This window comes from Sceloporus undulatus, chromosome 2 (assembly GCF_019175285.1).
Source record: "Sceloporus undulatus isolate JIND9_A2432 ecotype Alabama chromosome 2, SceUnd_v1.1, whole genome shotgun sequence".
Lineage (NCBI taxonomy): Eukaryota > Metazoa > Chordata > Lepidosauria > Squamata > Phrynosomatidae > Sceloporus > Sceloporus undulatus.
Genome location: NC_056523.1, coordinates 10,149,660 through 10,169,669, shown reverse-complemented (window position 1 = coordinate 10,169,669; position 20,010 = coordinate 10,149,660). Strand labels below are relative to the sequence as shown.

Below are 20,010 nucleotides of genomic sequence, written 5' to 3'. Positions count from 1 at the left end.
GTGTCATCCAACCATTTCTGACTTATGGAAACTCTACTATGGGGTTTCTTGGCAAGATTTGTTTAGAGGTTTACTTTTACTCTAAGGCTGAGAGAGTGTGACTTGTCCAAGGTCACCCAGTGGGTTTCCACGGCTGGGCAGTGATCCTGGTATTCTGGGTCATAGTCCAATACTATATCACACTGGCTCTCAGCATTACTTGCTGGCTGAAAATATCAAAGACTTGGCACAACTACTGAAAAAAGTAAAGGAGGAAAGTCAAAAAGCAGAGGCATAGTTGAATATTAAGAAAACAAAAATAATGACCACATGTTATTTGTTTAACATTAAAAATAGATGACAAATACTTTGAAACAGTGAAAAATCTTCTATACCTTGGTTCAGTCATCAATCAAAAAGAAGGCTATAGTCAAGAAATGAGAAGAAGGCTAAGACTTGGAAAGGTAGCCACAGAGGGATGGTAAAGTTGTTGTTGTTAACTGCCCTCGAGTCGATCTCCAAGGTTCTCTACCTTCCACTACTCTGCTTAGGTCCTGTAAATCCACTTTCCTCAGTGTAAAGGCGTATTGTTAAACACCAAACTCAGAATCATCCCGGCTATTGTATTTACAATTTCTATATCTGGTTTTGAAAGATGGACAGTGAAGAAAGCTGACAGGAAGAAAATCAACCCCAGCAAAAGTGGAAGGAGCACTGTATTGTTAAATAGGTATTCATAAGTACCTGACTTTCCAGATTAATCTTTTTGTGCGTCTATAAAGTCACACATATACAGTTGACCTTCCTTTTCAACGGATTTTTTATCCACGGATTTAAGCATCCACGACTTGAAAACATTCAAAAAGAAGTATAAATTCCAAATAGCAAAGCTTGATTTTGCCATTTTATATAAGGGACACTATTTTGCTATGTCATTATATTTAATGGGACACGAGCATCCACGGATTTTGTTATCCACGGGGGATCCTGGAACCAAACCCGGCGGATAACAAGGAAGCACTATACCACACACACACACACACACACACAGAGAGAGTCCTTTCTGTTAACTTCCAACCAACTACTCCAACGTCTTCTCCAAACAACTCTCCAAACTAACCCACATGTGACCAGTCTCTTGGTCCATTTATACAGGAGGTTGGCTCTGAGTTATTAATCACAAGATAACATGATGAAAGCTTGCTGCAACTTTGCCTCATGCCATGTGCTCCTGACTCCAGAGTCTGTGGTTGTCCCACAGAATATGTGTCACCTGTCAATCAAAATATTTTTCTATTGTTTCACACATAATTACTCCAGCAATACTAATGCTTGATATTAATGCACCCACCTTGAATCCCATTGTGGGAGAAAGGTGGGATATAAATAAATCATAAATAGTGGTTGTTTGTTGTGCGCCTTCAAGTTGTTTCCGACTGATGGCGACCCTAAGGCAAATCTATCATGGGGTTTTCTTGGCAAGTTTCTTCAGAGGGAGTTTGCCATTGCCATCCTCTGAGGCTGAGAGAATGTAACATAACCAAGGTCACCCAGTGGGTTTCTATGGTTAAGCCAGGATTCAAACCCTGGTCTCTGGAGTCGTAGTCAAATGCTCAAACCAGTACGCCATGTTGGGTCTCAGATATCCCGCAGGAAGAGTGCAGGGTATGCTAACACTTTGAACTCGTAAAAAGCCAAATAAATTAGTCTTGCATTGTTGCCAACAAGCCTCAAAGATATTCCCTGGAATGTTTTACCAAAATCCCAAATCCCCAGAATTCCCCAATATTTACTGGAATATTCAGTCAAAATCCCCAGAAAGAAATTAATTAAATTCCTCAGATTTCGGGGAAATTGGCAACGCTGCTTGGAGCAAATCAAGCCTAAATTCTCATTAGAGGCAAAGATGACCAAACTGAGGCTGTTGTACTTTGGGACTGGCCGACTGCAAAAGATGACAATGCATAGTAAGTGGAAAGGGATAGAAAAAGAAGAAGACTGCATTACAGGCAGACTGGCTCAAAGAAGGATTTTGTAAGCCCCAGGTTCTGGAAGGTCTCTTGTTCATGGGATTTCCATAAATCCAAATTGACTTGATGGCAAATAATAACATCCTTAGCTACCTCACTGCATGGCTGCAGATTTATAAACTAGGGTCTCAAACTGCCTTTTTGCAAAGAAGGGATATAAAATTACCAGTATTGCTTTGCAGAGAAAAAGCAAAACAGAACTGGAACCTGTTTTGCTATATGGCCAACCAACAGTACCCCAGAATATGTGTTTTTTTTGGCTTTAAGATACCATATTTTAGCCCCATCAGAGAAATCCTATAGAGAGGGCCAAAGGACTGGGTCTTGACCATTGGAAATTTCTACTTCCAACAAAGGTTAATAAAAATTATAGGAAGAAAACAAAAACAAGTGATAAATTAATAGTATTATACCTTTGTGGAATTATGAATCATTCGTATACGATGAACAGAAGACAGTAAGAGGAATGAAGATCTTAATAATAATTTTATGTGGTTTTTTTAAATCACTGGTTTAGTTAATATTAAATGGTTTAATAAGAATAAGATTTTAAAAATAAATTTATTAAAGACATATAAAATAACAATATACATACTACAGTTAACAAGATCATACAAATACATAAACCATACATAAAATGCCGTCTAATTAAAAAAATAATAATTGTAAACCGCTCTGAGAGTCTTTAAGAATGAAGGACGGGGTATAAATACCGTAAATAAATAAACAAGATAATGATATAAATATAAACAAACAAGAATAAGATTTAGATAAGGTAGTAAAGAATGGATAGTTACTGTGATTTATTATTACATATTGCATGTGGAATATTACGTAAAGGATATTTTTAAAATACTCTTGTATGTAATTTATGATATTAATTTTAAAAATTAAAAATGTAATTTTTTTAAAAAAAAATCTAAAATAAAATTAGGACCATATTTAGCATGTTTTACTTAAACAGGACTTTTTAAAAATGTTCCCTAATGCAAAATCCTGGAGGGCTTCTTTAGAAATGCAATGCTCTCTGCCTAACAAAGGAGCTTGTGGCTTCTTCACAAAGGATGGAGGCAACTGGGCTCTCAAGAGGAGCATCTCTTTCTGTCTTGCAAATGGACCTGAAATGTTTGTTTCCTGGTGTGCCAACATGGCCAGGAGGAGCATGAATGCCTAACATCTTCATAATTTTATTTTTTCCTGCATGATCCTTAACACTTTTGCCTGATGAAGAAGCCTCTGGAAAATTATTACTGTCACCATTACTATTACTATTATTGTTGTTGCAGATAGTAGTAGCCCTCCAGCAGCCTTGCCCAGCTCTCTTGCTGCTGGATTTGCTGGAGGCAGGGCTGGAAGAGGTTAAATTCTGGGAGGACCTGGGAAATTTGAGAAGGGAAGGCCAAGGACCTGGAAGTGGTGCAAGCTATTCTCTTCCCCCTTCTTTCTTTCCTGCTTTGGCTCGGGAGGAGGCAATGCCTGCTTTTGAATGGCTGCAAGAGAGAGAGGTGAGGTTAAAGGGGCAGATCAGAGGAGGAAATGTGCAAGAAATAGATACATAAACACAAGAGAGAGAGAGAGAGAGAGAGAGAAACAGCAGCAAGAGAAAGGTGGTGATTCCTGGCTGGAGGAAGGGATTGGGAAAGTTGGGTGGGAGAAGGAGACTGGTCTTACTGGAACAGGATGGGAGAGACTAGTGTTATTGGAACTGGTTGGGTGAGACTGGTGTTACTGGAACTGGATGGGAGAGATTTGTCTTACTAGATGGGTGAGACTGAAGTTACTGGAAGTGGATGGGTGACTGGTCTTGCTGGAAATGAGTGGGTGAGTGGATCTTGCTGGAAATGGATGGGAGAGACTGGTCTACTGGAGATGGATGGGTGAGACTGGTTGTACTGGAAATGGTTGGATGAAACTGGTCTTACTGGAGCTGGGTGGGTGAGACTGGTCTTACTAGAGCTGGGTGGGTGAGACTGGACTTACTGGAGCTGGATGGGTGAGACTGGTCTTACTGGGTGGGTGAGTTATTTATTGGAAGTGGATGGCTGACTGGTCTTACTGGAAATGGATGGGAGAGACTGCTCTTACTGGAAATGGGTGAGTGAAGTTGGTTTTACTAGAAATGGATGGGTGACACTGGTCTTACTGGAGCAGAAGAGGAGAAGTCCAGCAAGCAAGCAAAAAATCCCACCTCTTTCCCACAATACTTGCTTTCCACCTCCAAAATCATGCAGGGTTTTGTTGTGCTTGTGTTGAGTTCTGGTTTTGAGTCTAGAAGCTCCTTTGGGGGGTCTTTTGTGGTTTTTTGTAGTGTGCCTTCAAGAAGTTTCTGACTTAAGGGGTTTTCTTGGCAAGCTTTGCTCTTTGGAGGCTGAGAGAGTGTGACTTGGCCAAAGTCAGCCAGTGGGTTTCCATGGCTGAGCGAGGGTTCGAACTTGGATCTCCAAGAAAAAATAAAACAAAATCCATCCTGGAAAAAGCAAGGATTGTTTCAACATGTGTATATCTTATGTTTTCTTTTAAATGCATGTGTGTTTTCACTAGTGTTTTTTCAGCAACGATGTGTGTTTGTTCACTGTTGTTGTCCCCAGCCTTGATCCATGGGGAGAGGCGGGTAAGAAATAATTTTATGAGTATTATTATTAATATTATTTAAAAAGAGAGAAAAGCTCCCACTTTTGTATAGGTGTCAAAAGGCAGAGGAGCCCAGTCCTATGTTTCATGTTTCATTATAACCTCTAGATGGTACAAAATTTACCAAACCAGTAAATGTACTGTTTATAAGAACTTTTATCTATTTTTAATTGCATTTTCCCCTTTTAATGTGCGATGTGTTTTAATGCTGTAATTGCTTGATTCTATTTTAATGCTCACTTTTTGTATGTTTTTAATTGTATTTTCCTTTAAGTTATTATCTGTGTTCTTCAGTTTTGGTGGGAAAGTGGGGTACAAATATAATAAGAGTTAGCATGATGTAGTGGTTTGAGTGTTGGACTAGGAATCCAGAGACCAAAGTTCAATTCCCAGCTCAGCCATAAAACCTTTGGGCAAGTCACACTCTCTCAGCCTCAGGGCAAGGGAATGGCAAACGCTGTCTGAACAAATCTTGGCAAGAAAATTGTCATAGGTCCATATGAGTGACCTATGTGGGGAAACAACTTGAAGGCACACAGCAGCAACAAAAAATCTTCCAAGAATAGTTAATAGTTAGTCCTGATACATTATATTATCTTAATTATTATGTTATTGTTTTAAATCCTGCTTGTTGGTCAGTGTATCTAAAATAAAATGCCATATAGGAAAAATTGCATGCAGAAGAATTAAAAGGTAGCAACTTGATCAGCTATTAAAATGAGGTATTTATCAGAGGTAACAAACCCACTTGAAGTAATTTTACTTGTATGCAAATACTATTACAGTGGTCCCTCTCCATTTGCTGGGATTTGGGGCCAGGACCCCCGTGAATGTGAAAAAAACGTAAATAGAAACCCAGGTCCTCCAGTGCAACTCTATAGTCAACATCTGCCAGAATTTTATCATAGACTCTCACTGGAGGATCAACAAATGCCTAGAGAAGTGTTTTCTCTAGGAACATCTAAGTTTTCCAGCACAACTCTATGCTCAACCTCTGGCAGAGTTGAGCTGGAGAACCTAGCAATTCCTAGAGAGAAGATATTCATCAAAACCACAGATAATCAAATCCACAAAAGTCAAAGCAGTAAACATGGAAGGCCAATTGTAATTCAATAAAATAAAACCGAATAATTAAACAATAATAATAACCAAATGTGATGGGATATGAGCATGAAATAGATACCTGAGAATAAGTGGTATGTGCGGTCACAAGCTCCTGCAAAGAAAAAAATGGCAATGGAACAAATGGTAATATGTTCTTTAATTTAAAAATTACTAAATACTTATCACAGTGTCTGGAATTTGGGGTGGATTAATCTGTATCCACTGAATAAAATAAACCTGTTGCTTTTTTTTCCTGAGAATAAGCATTTTCTTTTTGACAGCGGTCTCATATATCTTTCCATTCTTTGGTGTTCACTTCTCTGCCTTCCTTATTTTTCCAACCAGGAACCAGTCCTGCTTGCAGACCTGGGCAAAAGGTGAGGCAAAATGTTGTAGATTTGGCCACCTAAACTGACCTGTCAGTTGTCTCAGACCTCCAGCCCCTGGACATAAAGGTTGACTGTGCCAGCCAAAGGGTTGCTGAAATCTCCCATACTAAGGAAAGTTCTGAAATTCATAATGGAGGAGAACTTAGAAGCTGCAGGGAAGGCTCCACACACTGTCAAAGTAAGGTGTTTGGAATTGCCAAGAAGAGTGACGCCTCAAAATGGCAAACATCAGCCCATGGATGGGCTGCCACAACCATGGATAGCTCAGTGCCAAGAGTTCCTGAAGGCACTGGATTGCCGTTGCTCTGGATGGGGAGCGCCAACTTTATCAAAACTTGGGCCGTGGGACGACACCAAGGCCTTCCTGGCCTCCTTTGAGCAAGTAGCCGAAGCCTGCCAGTGGCCTAGAAAAGAGTGGGCAGCCCGGCTTTTGCCAGCACTCAGTGGAGAAGCAAAGCAGGCCTTCAACCACCTCGAAGCCAGAGACAGGGAGGATTATGAGAAAGTGAAGGCAGCCATTTTGCGCAGGGAAGCCCATCGAATGGAGACCCTGCGCCAGGACTTCCGGCAGTTCCGCTACCAGGAGGTGGAAGACCCGCGGAGAATTTACGGACAGCTTCAGGAGCTTTGTCACCAGTGGCTGAAACCAGAGAGACGCAGCAAGGAGCAGATCCTGGAGCTGCTGGTCCTGGAGCAGTTCCTGGCTATCCTGCCCCAGGACCTCCAGAGTCAGATCAGGTGGGACCCGGAGACTGGCACTGAAGAGTTTCTGATAAAGCCCCAAGAGGATAAGAATTGGGAATGGCAGGTGAGAGACAGTGTGTGTAGTGGTTTGAGAAGAGACATCAGTAGGGGAGTGCGGGGGGGTAGTGACTGCACTGGGTGACACCAAAATGTGGGGATTGAAATGTGGTGGGGCACTTGATCCTGTCTATCCCCAGACCCTTCCGCCTTCCCCCTTCTGCCAGCCAGGGAACCTCTGCCACCCAGTAGCCCCTTCCAGATCTGGTGCAGCCACTGGATGAGCGAGAAAAAGCGTTGCCTCACTTTCTTTCTCACCCAACATGGCAGAGGCGGCCTGGCTGGCGGAGGGGGCCGACTGAAGGGTGCCAGTCAGGCAGTCTGGGGGATGACACCAACCCTTGCGATGCCACTAGCTTCGAGAGAGGGACTGGCATTTGGGAGATCCAGACTTCAATATATGGGTACACCAGGCATGGAAATGTCAGATTCATTGATGTTATTATTTGCCATTAACTCAGTTTCAGTTCATGGCAACCCTTTGAATGAGAGACCTCCAAGAGCCCTGGTCATCACTAGCTCTGCTCAGGTCTTGCAAATCCGGGGTTGTGGTTTAAATCTATCCACCTGCAATTATTCTCCCTTACTGCCTTCTACTTTATCAAGGATTAATGTCTTTTCATGTCATGATATGTCCATGGTATGATGGACTCAGTTTAGTCATAAACCTCTCCCTAGTCTATTTATGTTATTCCTGCTTCCAGCACCACATTTTCTGTTAAAGAAGTAATGCCCAAAATTGCATCTGGTTTATTAACTGAGATATACTTGTACTTCTTGCCTAGTATGTACCTATTGTGATGGTATGTCTTTGTGTTTTTAAACTACTGGGCGGTAGTTAATTAAAAAAGAATAAAGCAAAGATGTTATCTCTGAACGTTCAATTAAACTCTCCCTTTCTGCAACCTAAACCCTTTAGATTGGCTCCTGCCTGCTTGGGGGTGCATGCACATGGTAGAAATAATGTAGTCTGGCACCATTTTTTAAGTGTTCTAGCTCCATCCTATGGAATCATGAGATTTGTAGCCTTCTCTGCCAAGGAGGGCTGGTGCCTCACCAAATTACAAATCCCAGGATTCTGTAGGATGGAGCCATCGCAGTTAAAATGGTGTCAAATTTCATTTTTTCTACAGTGTAGATGCACTCTTGGACAGTAGTGCTTAATCTTCTTAACCTACCCTGTTCTGCATATGTTTTTCTTTTCAGGTGTCATTGGAGGAAGTGACTATGAATCCTGTGAAAGCAGAGGGAACAACTCAGAGAGAAATCTACACAGAAGCCAAGGAGAAAGTTGATGAGGATCTTTGCCTTCTTGGTGAGAATCTATTGCCCAAACAGAGAAGGAAACCCAAGAGACAAATATTGAAGTGCACATAACGGGATCCACAATTAAAAAGGAGGAGATATGTCTCCAAGTACTCTGTAAATGGTCTTTGTTTTTTATTTTGGAACAAGTTCAATGCGTTTTGGCCTGTGTATGTATTTCAGTGGCTTTCTTCAGGGGCAGTATGTGAAACTAGCAATAGACATCTATGTAGTTGAAAATTTCATTCCATTTCTTGGATTGATGAAAAATGAGTTGCTGACTGAAATGTGTTGGTACTTATACTGAAGTTTTATTTATGTTTTGCAATTTTTATCCTGTATTTTGTATTTGATATTGCAATTTTTTTACCTGTACACCACTGTGATCAACACGGAATAGCAGTTTATAAATAAAACTTATTATTATTATTATTATTATTATTATTATTATTATTATTATTATTATTTCTCTCCTGCTCCAGCTTCACTTTGGACCAGATTTTGTAGAAAAAAGATGATACAGTGGGCCCTTGGTATCCACTGGGGTTTAGTTCCTGTGGGTAACAAAATCCATGGATGAGCAAGTCCCATTAAATATGATAGCACAATGAAATTTAATTATATAAAATGTTTGCTTTTTGAAATTTATATATTTTAAAAAATATTTCAAGCTATGGATGCTTGAATCAGTGGATAAAGAACCTGTGGATACAGAGGTCTGACTGTACTTGGATATTAGAATTATAGTAGATTACTTCATGTGTCTTTTAGTGTAAACTTTTGTGTTTGTGGGACAAGAGTGGTTTAGGGCAAGAGAAAGCGATGATGATTATGATAATAATAATAATAATACAATTTATTTATATTCCGCTTTTTCACAAGGAATCAAAGAGGATTCCAACAGTATCAGGATAAAACATGATACAGTTAAAATTACAATCAAACAAACACCCCAATATCCTAATGCTCCCCCATGCTTCATGACTTTCCAGATGTTGTTGGATTATTTTAATTCCCAACAGCCCAAGGCAGCTGAGCCATTGGTGAAGTATGATGGGAATTGTAGTCCAGCAACATTTAGAGGGCTATATATTGCCCGTCACTGGTTTAGATTAGAACATGCACGACAAGTCCTTCTTCTTCAATATTCTCCTCCCTTGTTCACAGCTAATGGGATCATGTCCCCAAGTCATCCGAGTTCGGTGTTGCTCCCTGAAGAACAAGAAATTACCGAAACTGGGCTTTCTGAGGTACGTGAATTTGTAGCAAAGTCTTTCCAGGAAAAAGCCAAAGTCATAAGGTATGATTCATGCATCTGGAACTTGTTTAAAACATTAAAGGTGATTAGGAATATCGTGTCTAGATCAGTTCTGGACAAGACAGTTCAAGAAAGATTCGGATGTGAACAACCTGGAGTGTGTCCAGAGGAAGGCAACCAAAATGGTGAAAGGTCTTGAAACCATGCCTTGTGATAAGCAGCTTAGGGATCTGGGTATGTTTATTCTGGGTATGTTTAGTGTGTTTTCTGCTACTCCAGAGAATACGACACTTAACAATGGATGCAAGCTACATTAGGAAGAACTTCTTGACAGTAAGAGCTGTTTGACCGTGGAATATGTGGCCATGAAATATGGTGGAGTCTTCTTCTTTGGAGGTTTTTAAACAGAGGCTGGATGGCCATCTGTCAGGGTTGCTTTGCTTATGAGTTTCTACATGGCAGGGGGTTGGATGACCCTTGGAAGTCTCTGATTCTGTGTTTCTAACACTCAGTCAGGCTGGTATTGCAGTCTAAAGGGGAAAACGAAAAACATGGGAGCAAGGATGGAAAGAAGTACCATGGAGGAGGACTGGCTGGCATGGTGAACGGGAATTCCCCATAAGGCAGTGTTGCGTTGCCTATCCCGCTTGCTCCTCATAATGGTGTGTCAGTGCCTTCAGGTCGCTTGTCAATGTACAGCAGCCCCATAAATGTCATAGGGTTTTCTTAGGCAAAGAATACTCAGGTTTTGCCAGTTCCTTCCTCAGAAATATAACCTATGTCACATGGTATTCTTTAGAGATATCTCATCTAAGTTCTAACCAGGGCTGACCCTGCTTAGCTTCCAGGATCATAGAATCATAGAGTGGGAAGAGACCCCAAAGGCCATCAAATCCAACCCCATTCTGCCATGCAGGAAGACACAATCAAAGCACTCCTGACAGATGGCCATCCAGCCTCTGTTTGCAAACCTCCAAAGAAGGAGACTCCATCACAGACAGGATCTGCTGCCTTATGCTAGGTGCGCATTAATTTTTATTTCATTCCTGTACAGTGGTACCTCGGGATACGAAATACCCAGGTTACGAAATTTTCGGGATACGAAAAAATCCCATAGGAAAACATTGTTTCGGGTTACGAATGTTTTTTCGGGTTACGAAAAAACTTTTGGTGCTTTTTTCGGCTTTTTCGCACGGAATCGCGGCTTTTCCCCATTAGCGCCTATGGCAATTCGGCTTACAAAGGCTTTTCGGGTTACGAACGGTGCCACGGAACGAATTAATTTCGTAACCCGAGGCACCACTGTATTAGATTTCAAACTCATTCTGGTTAACAAGATCTGCTATGGGGGGTGGAATGCCCTATTGCAGCGGTTCTTAACCTGTGGTCCCATGATGTCTTCATAAGTGGTCTACAGGGCCCTGGGGGACTTGCTTGCTCTCCCTGCCTCTTTCTTCCATGGCTGGAGTATACATGGCACTGCTGGGCACACCAGAGGGAAGGAGCCCGGAAGGGCAGCCTGGATGAGGGTGGGAAGGAGATCCCCCTACCTTCCTCCTCTGCTGGGCACCACGACCATGGTCCTCCAGGGGCTTACTCATCCTTCCTGTCTCTTTCTCCACCTGCCCTCACTCCCTGCCTCTTTCTCCTGTGCCCAGAGTATATGTGGAGGCACTGGGTGCAGCAGAGGGAAGGAGCCTGGAGGGTTCCCCAGAGGTATGTCTTGCCTTCCATGCATCTTGCTCCTCCTGCTTTTTCTCCAGTGGTATCCCCAGACCTCCATGCAGCTTCCTCATGAGGAGGGAGCCGGGTAGAGGTGAACCCAGGACCCTTGTGACCCTTCTCCTTCCCCTCCATATAGCTTCCTCTCCTCTTCTGCTGTCTTGGCTTCCTCCGAGCCACTACCACAAAGAAGGAGGAGCATGTGCCAGCCTCAGCACTGCACTTCCTGCATTGGGAGGAAGGCCCAACTGGATGTCTCTCCTTTTCTGGGGTGTCACTCAGTGCAGTCTGCGCACCCCTAGTGACTCCACTGCCTTCCTACTTCCTTCTTTGTCTTATGGCTAGAGCACACGAGGAGCAAAAGGCAACAACACCAGCCATCTAAAGCCAAGTACAGTATTTAATGCATTTTTGGGGTTGTAAATCTTGAGTTAGGTGTTGAGGTAGAGGTTGTCTGTGGCAACAAATGTTATTTCAAGGGGGTCCCTGGTAAAGAAAAAACATGTTAAGAACCATGCTCTGTTGTTTCAGGAGGGTGTGAATTTGAATGACATCACAGTGTCTTTGGACAATGCCGGATGGTCTGTGTTAAACCCCACACAGGGAACTATGCATTGGGAGGTCATGCCAGAGAACTCAGAGGACATCAGCTCTTTGGGTAAGCAGGTCCTTCCCAAACTACAAATCCTAAGATTCTGTAGCAGGGAGCCATGACAGTTAAAGTGATGTCAAACTGTATTATTCCGACAGTGTAGATGCACCCATGATGAATTAACTGATTTATAAACTGTGTACCTGAACTCCATCTATACTCTTTGTCTCTTAAATGTCCCCATCGGTGCCTCTTTCCTTCTGATTTTTTGTTTTTCTCTCTCTCTCCACCCTAAGGAGGATTTGTGATTCCCAAACCTGAGGCTGTGTCTCAGATGGAACAAGGAGAAATGGTTTTTATCCAGGACTCTGAAGAGTGTGAGACATTTCCTAGTAACATGTCAGGTGAGGAGGCAGCAGTGTTTGCTGGGGTGGGAGTTACAGAATGGTTCACCCCAGGACAAGGAAAAATTAGCAAGTTTTCACTGTGGGAATCCTATATTTGCATGGGTTGCTTCCTATCTGCCTTATCGTGGATGGTGAATGGATGGGAGATTGGCAAAGATCTGATCTATTTCAATCAAGAACCAGAATAAGATGCTGTCATCCTACAGGGGTAGAGCAGACTGTACATTTTAAATTGTGGATGTAGGAATGGAGGTTGAATCTTTCTTATCCAAAATGTTTGGGAACAGAAGTGTTTTGGATTTCCAAGTTTTTCAGATTTTGGAATAGTTGCATATACATAATGAGATAGCTTGGAAATAGGACCCAAGCCTAAACATGAAATTTATTTATGTTTCATACACATAGCCTTGAAGTAATTTTATACATAATATTTTTAATAATTTGGGGCATGAAAAAAAAGTTTGTGTATAGCAGGCCTTCCTTTATGTGGGGGATCCGTTCTGGATTCCCCCCCCCTCCACGTAAGGGGAAATCCACGTATGTTCACGCTCCATTGCAAACAATGGGGCGTGTGCTTACGGGTGCACATGCCATTTCTTTAATTGTCATGCATGGGATCATAGAATCATAGAGTTGGAAGAGACCGCAAGGGCCATCCAGTCCAACCGCCTGCCATGCAGGAATCACAATCAAAGCATCTCCGACAGATGGCCATCCAGCCTCTGTTTAAAGACCTCCAAGGAAGGAGACTCCACTATACTCCGAGGGAATTTGTTCCACTGTCGAACAGCCCTTACTGTCAGGAAGTTTCTCCTAATGTTGAGCTGGAATCTTTTTTCCTGCAGTTTGCATCCATTGCTCCGGGTCCTAGTCTCTGGAGCAGCAGAAAACAAACTAGCTCCCTCCTCAATATGACATTCCTTCAATATTTAAAGCTGCATACAGTGCACCTGTGTATGGTGTGGGTGCACTGTACATCAGAAAGCAAAGGTGTCACTATCTCAGCCATCCACGTGGACAATTTTGGACTTTGGAATATTTTAAATTTCGCAATTCTGGATAAGGGACATTCAACCTGTACAATTTTTTAGTAATCTTTGAACAATCTGCTATGGCAGACTCCCATCTCTTGTTTGTTGTTGTTGGTATGTGCCTTCATGTTAGCTCCAACTTATGGCAACCTTATTGGCAGGATTTCCTCATGCCATTGCTTTCCTCTGAGGTTGGGAGAAGGCGACTTGTCTAGGGTCACCCAGGAGGCTTTCATGGCTGAGCAAGGATCAAGCTCTGGTCTTCTAGCAGCCTAGGAGACCAGAGTTTGGATCACTGCTCAGCCATCTGCACTGCAGAAATGATGCAGTTTGATAATGATTCTATGAAATCCTGGGATTTGTACTTTTGTGAGATATTTAGCTTCTCTGGTTGCTGTCCCACTGCAAAATTAATGCACTGTTTTAATTGTCATGGCTCCATACTGTTATCTCTTGGGATCTGTAGTTTGTAGTGGCACCAGAGCAAAATATCTCATAAAATTATGAATCCCAGAATTCTGTAGCATTGAGACATGGCAGTTAAAGTGGTATCAAATTGCATTAATTCTGCAGTGCAGATGCAGCCTGAAGTAATGTCTCCTTTGCTTTCTGATGGTTCTGGAGTGTAGATGTAGTCCTAGAGTCAAGAAAGGAAAATAGCTCACCATATCTTGTTGTTGAGAAAAATCAATTTCTCCTCCCTCTCCCAGTTAACGGTGAGGTTTGCAGTTTAAGGTGCTGGATCAGGAAAGCCTGAGGAAGTTGATGGTTGACACTATAATCCCTGTGACTCAGGAAGTCCAATCAGGCACTATCAAACTAGTGGTCTCCTTATCATTTCCCTCCTCTCATTCTTCTCTGGGGAATAAGTATAGATTGTCTGCTTCTTTCTTTCTTTCTTTCTTTCTTTCTTTCTTTCCTTCTTTCTGTTTTTCTCTATAGATGATGAAGAATCCCTTAAGATCAAGGAGAATTGTCAGCAAGAAAGTACAGAACCTGAGGAAATATACAGCATGTCCCTGGAAATATCTCAAGGGAAGGCTTCTCTGGTTGCTGAGATTCACGAACAAGGATGCAACTCTGATGGACCACGGAGGAAGAAGCCAGTGGAGACATGGGATGAAGCCACGGAAATGGCCGTAAGTCATCCAGGGCTTAAGGACACCCTGAGGCATGCCCGAGTCACGAAGTTTTTGCACTCCAAGGGTGGGAAATGGTACCGGTGGAAAGCAGGACTGGTTACCAATCAGGCCATCCATTCTGGAATGACCCCTTATGAGTGCCTTGTGTGTGGGAAACGTTTCCAGAAGAAAACCTACCTTGCCAAACATCAGAGGATCCACGTGAGGCCGAAGGTGTTTCAGTGCTCGGATTGTGGGGAGAGCTTTGACTGGAGAGAAGAGTTTGTCAGGCACCGAGGTACTCACACAGGAGAGAAACCACACGAATGTTCCCAGTGTGGGAAATGTTTCAGCCAGAGGGAAAGCCTCATCCGGCACGAGAAAATCCACACGGGAAAGAAACCCTACGAATGTCTGGAATGCGGGAAAAACTTCTGTAGGAGGGATTCTTTGGTCCGGCATCAGAAGATCCACACGGGAGAGAAGCCTTATGAATGTCATGAGTGTGGGAAGAGTTTTAATCAGAAAGAGGTCCTTCTCAGACATCAGAGAATCCACACAGGAGAGAAGCCATATGGATGCCAAGAGTGCGGGGAGTGCTTCTCTCAGAAAGCCATACTGAGTAGACATGAGAAAATTCACACTGGAGAAAAGGCCTTATTAACACACTGATGCAAGGGAACGCTTCACTCCATTTTTACAGATATGCTGCCCTTGTGTGTATTTTGTGTGTGTGTGTGTTTTACAGACAGGGATACGGACTATTTGTTAAGCCAAAATAATGCCCATATTCTCAGGCACCCCTCAGGAGCTCAAGAGCTCATCTTCACTCTGGTTCCAGGATTAGGGAAAGGGATCTCAAGACACTAAATTTAGAGGGCTAGTTAATACCCCAGAGGAGAGAATCAAAATTCAAAATGATCTGGATAGATTTAAAAAGTTGGGCCTAAACTGACAAAATTAGTTTCAGCAGAGAGAAATGTAGGATGTTACACTTGGGCAGTAAAAATGGGTGATACCTGGCGTGACAAGACGACATGTGAAAGGGATCTAGGAGTCCTAGGAACATGAGTCAGCAGTGTGATGCGGCAGCTAATAAAGCCAATGCAATTCTAGCCTACATCAATAGGAGCATAGTATCTAGATCAAGGGAAGTAATAGGGCCAACCTTAAATACGGTGACCAGTTCTGGGCAACATAATTCAGAAAGGTTGCTGACAAACTGGAGCATGTCCAGAGGAGGGCAACAAAAATGGTGAAGGGTCTGGAAATCATGCCCTTTGAGGAGAGACTTAGAAAACTGGATATGTTTAGCTTGGAGAAGAGAAAGTTAAGAGGTGATGGCCATCTGTCAGGGGTGCTCTGCTTGTGTATTATCACTACCCCCCTCTGTATGGACCATGGAAAATACCTCTGCTGCAATCTTCCTAGGCCATAACTAAAAAGGCTCTCCATCTAGTGAGATTCTGTCCCTGATATTGACCCTTCGAATAAGATTGAAGAAGTGGAAAGCTGTGGTTAGATTTCCTCCTGACATCCATCCCTTGTGCCCCATCTCATCCACAGCAAGCTCAAATACCCGTTTTCCTTTGTAGTCCCTCTCAAAATGTTGGCAGGAAGTGATGTTACTTCTCCGTGTCTGTGCAAATTGAAGGGGTTCGGGGCATCCCAGTGATGGAATCTCATCAGATAATTTCCACACTCCTATGGCAGTCCTATCCTATGAGAGGCACAATCAAATCCTATGAGAGGGACTATGGAGGAGAACGTGAGATCCAGTGTGGCATAGTGGTTTGAATCCCTACTCTGCCATGGAAACCCACTGGGCGACCTTGGGTAAGTTACCCACTCTCAGGCTCAGAGGATGGCAATGGCAAACCCTCTCTGAAGAAATGTGCCAAGAAAACTCTGTGATAGGTTCCACTTAGGGTTGCCATAAGTCAGAAATAACTTGAAGACACACATCAACAACAAGGTAGATTAAAACAGAGGTTTTTGAATTCCGATCACCATTCTGAGAAGAACTAAAGAGGAGAATGGAAGTATTTGCAAGGCAGTGGGGAAAGGGTTCAGTTGATGGGGTAGTAATTTCGCTTGGTTTTCACATTTGGGAGATTTCCAGGTCAAAATTGGCCCCCGAATCACACTTTTTAAAAAATGGGGCATATGGGGAGCAGATTAGGGCTACAGGGCCTGTAAAAATAGGGTCCAGAGGTCACATCCAGCCTGTCCACCCTGAGAGGATCAGGTAGCAGTTAATAGGAAGCACCTTCTGCTTAACCCTCTCAAACAGCAACTGCAAATCAAAGTCAGCCAAGATACAACCATGGTCTGACTACCATAGAAGGCAACTTCCGGGTGTTCATTTGAAGTGAGAATTGCTGGCTTTAATTCCATTGTGAAAGAAATGCTTATCTTGCGGGGTGGTTGAAAGGACTGAAAGGTGATCATGGATTATTACTGAGATACTAACAAACACATTTACCATCCCCTAGTAAGGGTGGACCCTAAAACCTCTGAATGACACATTTGCTACACATATGCACCATTCCCCCCATGGTTGATGGAGTAAAATGGAGGATTTTGGCCTTTAAATGGTCAATCTCGCCCTCTAGGATAAAGTTGGGAATTGGGTAGCTCCTGGGTCATATTCAGCCCTCAGTGGGAATCTAGTTTAACCCTTTGGACCATCCCTAACATCCTCTATGTTTAAATATTTGAAGGGATGTCATACTGAAGATAGAGCAGGCTTGTTTTCTGCTGCTCCAGAGACTAGAACATGGAGCAATGGGTGCAAGCTCCAGGAAAAGAGATTTCATCTGAACGTTAGGAGAACTTCCTAATGGTAAGAGCTGTCCGACAGTGGAAGAGACTCAGAGAGTGGTGGAGTCTCCTTTGCAGGTTTTTAAACAGAGACTGGATGGGCATCTTTGGGGATGGTTTGATTGTGTCTTCCTGCATGGCAGAGGCTGAACTGAATGACCCTTGGAATCTCTTCCTTCTCTGTGATTCTAGTTTGAATCTTTGCTCCATGGCCCATTCTCTGGAGCAGCAGAAAACAAGCTTGCTCCATCCTCAACATGATGACATCCCTTCAAATAATATGCTGGGGGTGGCTCTGCTGGCCATTTAACAACTACAAACAAAAATCCACCAGTGATTCCTTTATTGGTCAACCGATTAAGAAAATCTCTTTTCCTGTAGCTTGCCTCCATTGTTCTGTGTCCTATTCTCTGGAGCAGCAGAAAACAAGCTTGCTCCAATTTGGTTGGCCAATAAAGATATTACTCATAGATTTTTGTTAGTATCCCTTCAAATAGTTAAACAAGGCTATCATATCACCTCTTGACTGGCTCTTTCTCCAGACTAAGCATCCCCAGCTCCTTAAGTCATTCCTCAAGGGCATGTTTTCCAGACCCTTCACCATTTTGATGGCCTTCCAGCGGACACGCTCCAGCTTCTCAACATCCCTCTTGAATTGTGGTGCCAGAACCGGACACTGTACTCCAAAGCAAGGCACACACCATCACCACCAAAGCAATCTTCTGGATACTTCCACCTGAAAGGGAGAGAAGAAATGACCACTTGTACCTTGAGGAAGCTTCATTGGGTGCAACTGGGTGTCTTCATGGTCCACTTCAACATTGTTTCATGGTAGGGTTGTGTGTTGCAATCTGGAGGTCTTGCAGAGAACCATGGGTCACCCTTTGCCATCCCAGCTCTACAGCCAACACTGCCCAAGCTTTTGCCAGATAGTGGGAAATATTTTTATTCACCTATTCTGCCATCTTGCAGATGGCCATGCCACTACAACCCCACTGGCATCAGTGGAATTAAGCAGATTTTGCAAAAACATGGCTACAAATATTCTCACATTTGCTGCATGGTGCTTTATTTTTTCTTCTTTCTTCCTTACGAATTACGTCTTCTCATAACCTGTTTCTGGTAACTGATTAATCTTGCGTGGGCATGCGTGTATTTTCATTCTTGTTTTATTTCCCCCCCCCCCCTGAAAAGTTACCTTGGGCAGGTTTCTACACTTTTTCTATGTCGCTTTGAGCACGCTTTTTGGAGGGGGGGGGGGCTGGAGTGGGATAAGGAGACTATTCAGACTTTTTATAGAGAAATAAACAGTAATTCTGGGCCTTATGCCTTTTGTAGAGTCTTTTGTATTTCTGGTGATCCTTCTGATGATGAGATAATAGCCTTCTAAATCTCACAATTAGAAGAAATATTGAAAAATGGATTTTTTTAAAAAATTGATATATTTAAATTGATATAATGTATTATATTATAGTATATTATATTCTTCTTCTCTAGAGAAACACATAGGACCACCTTGGGGGCTAAATAGTCATTAAAACTCCCAGAATGTTTCTCTCCTGATTTTATAAATTTTTAAATATCAATTTTTATACCAATTTATATTATAATATATATAAAGGTGATCTTTAATAAATATATATAAAGGTGAGCACATTCTGATGTTTTGAATAGGGATTAGTTCCATTCTAAAAGTAAAAGTTGGAAACTACTTGAAGGCATGCAACAACAACAGTTATCTTTTGGATTCCATCTGTGTAGCTTAATTCTGCAAGAACTATCTTGGTGTAGTGGTTTGAATGTTGAACTAGGACTCTGGGAGACCAGGGTTCCAATCCCTACTCGGCCATGGAAACCCACTGGGTGATTTTGGGCAACTTGCACTCTTGCAGCCTCAGAGGAAGGCAATGGCAAACCTCAGAAGAAATCTTGCAGAGAAAACTGCAATAGGTTCACCTTAAGGTTGGAAATGACTGAAGGCACTCAACAAACCATGTTCCTGCACATTTTTCTTGTAATGGGAGAGGATTATGCACTGCACCTAAAGTCAGCGGTCCCACTTGTGGCTTGCTGAGGATGAACAATGATATCCCAGAAGATCTTGCTGAATTGCAACTCTCATCAGCCCTGCTGGCCACCAGATCCAATGGTAAGGAATGATGGGACTTGAAATCCAAATAACACCTGGCTGGCTTACCAGTAGTGGGGGAGGGACATCCAGCATTGTGTAGTGGTGTGACTGTTGGACTACAGCTCTGGAGACCTGGGTTCAAATCCTTGCTCGGCCATGGAAACCCCCTGGGAGACCTTGGGCGCCTCAGCCTCAGGCAAAAGCAAACCCTCTATTACCGGTAACTACTTTTGCCAAGAAAACCTATTGATATGTTGCACTTAGGGTTGCCATAAGTCACAAATGGCATGGAGGCCCACTACCACAACTAATATTGAACATTGTAAGAACCAATGTGGCACAGTGGTTTGAGTGTTGGACTACAACTCTGGAGACCAGGATTCGATTTCCTGCTCGGCCATGAAACCCACTGGGTGACCTTGGGCAAGTCACACTCTCTCAGCCTCGGGGGAAGGCAAGGGCAAAGTTCCTCTGAACAAATCTGGCTAGGAAAACCCCATGATGGGCTTGCCTTTGGGTTGCCATAAGTTCGAAACGGCAAAAACAATAGCACTATAACAGTGTAGTATATTGTCTGTATTCCCAGCAAAAGCAGATCACCAAATATGCCACCGCTTGTCATGAGCATTTCTAGTTGCGGGAAGGACTTTGTAAAACTAGGAAAGGTGCAAAAAAAGGGCAGATAC

General features: G+C 42.8%; 2 protein-coding genes across 3 annotated transcripts in view; one reads left to right on the top strand and one right to left on the bottom strand.

Annotated features, from left to right (window-relative positions):
- LOC121921898 (zinc finger protein 397-like) overlaps nt 1-20,010 on the bottom strand; it is a 942,727-nt gene that overhangs the window by 592,432 nt on the left and 330,285 nt on the right. The gene's annotated exons all lie outside the window — the stretch shown is intronic.
- Nucleotides 3,461-15,528, top strand: LOC121921891 (zinc finger protein 1 homolog). Its single transcript, XM_042450600.1, has 7 exons — nt 3,461-3,514; nt 6,090-6,941; nt 8,141-8,249; nt 9,407-9,489; nt 11,751-11,877; nt 12,108-12,215; nt 14,192-15,528. Exons 2-7 carry the CDS (start codon nt 6,264-6,266, stop codon nt 15,040-15,042), a joined length of 1,956 nt encoding a protein of 651 aa, XP_042306534.1. The 5' UTR covers nt 3,461-3,514; nt 6,090-6,263; the 3' UTR covers nt 15,043-15,528.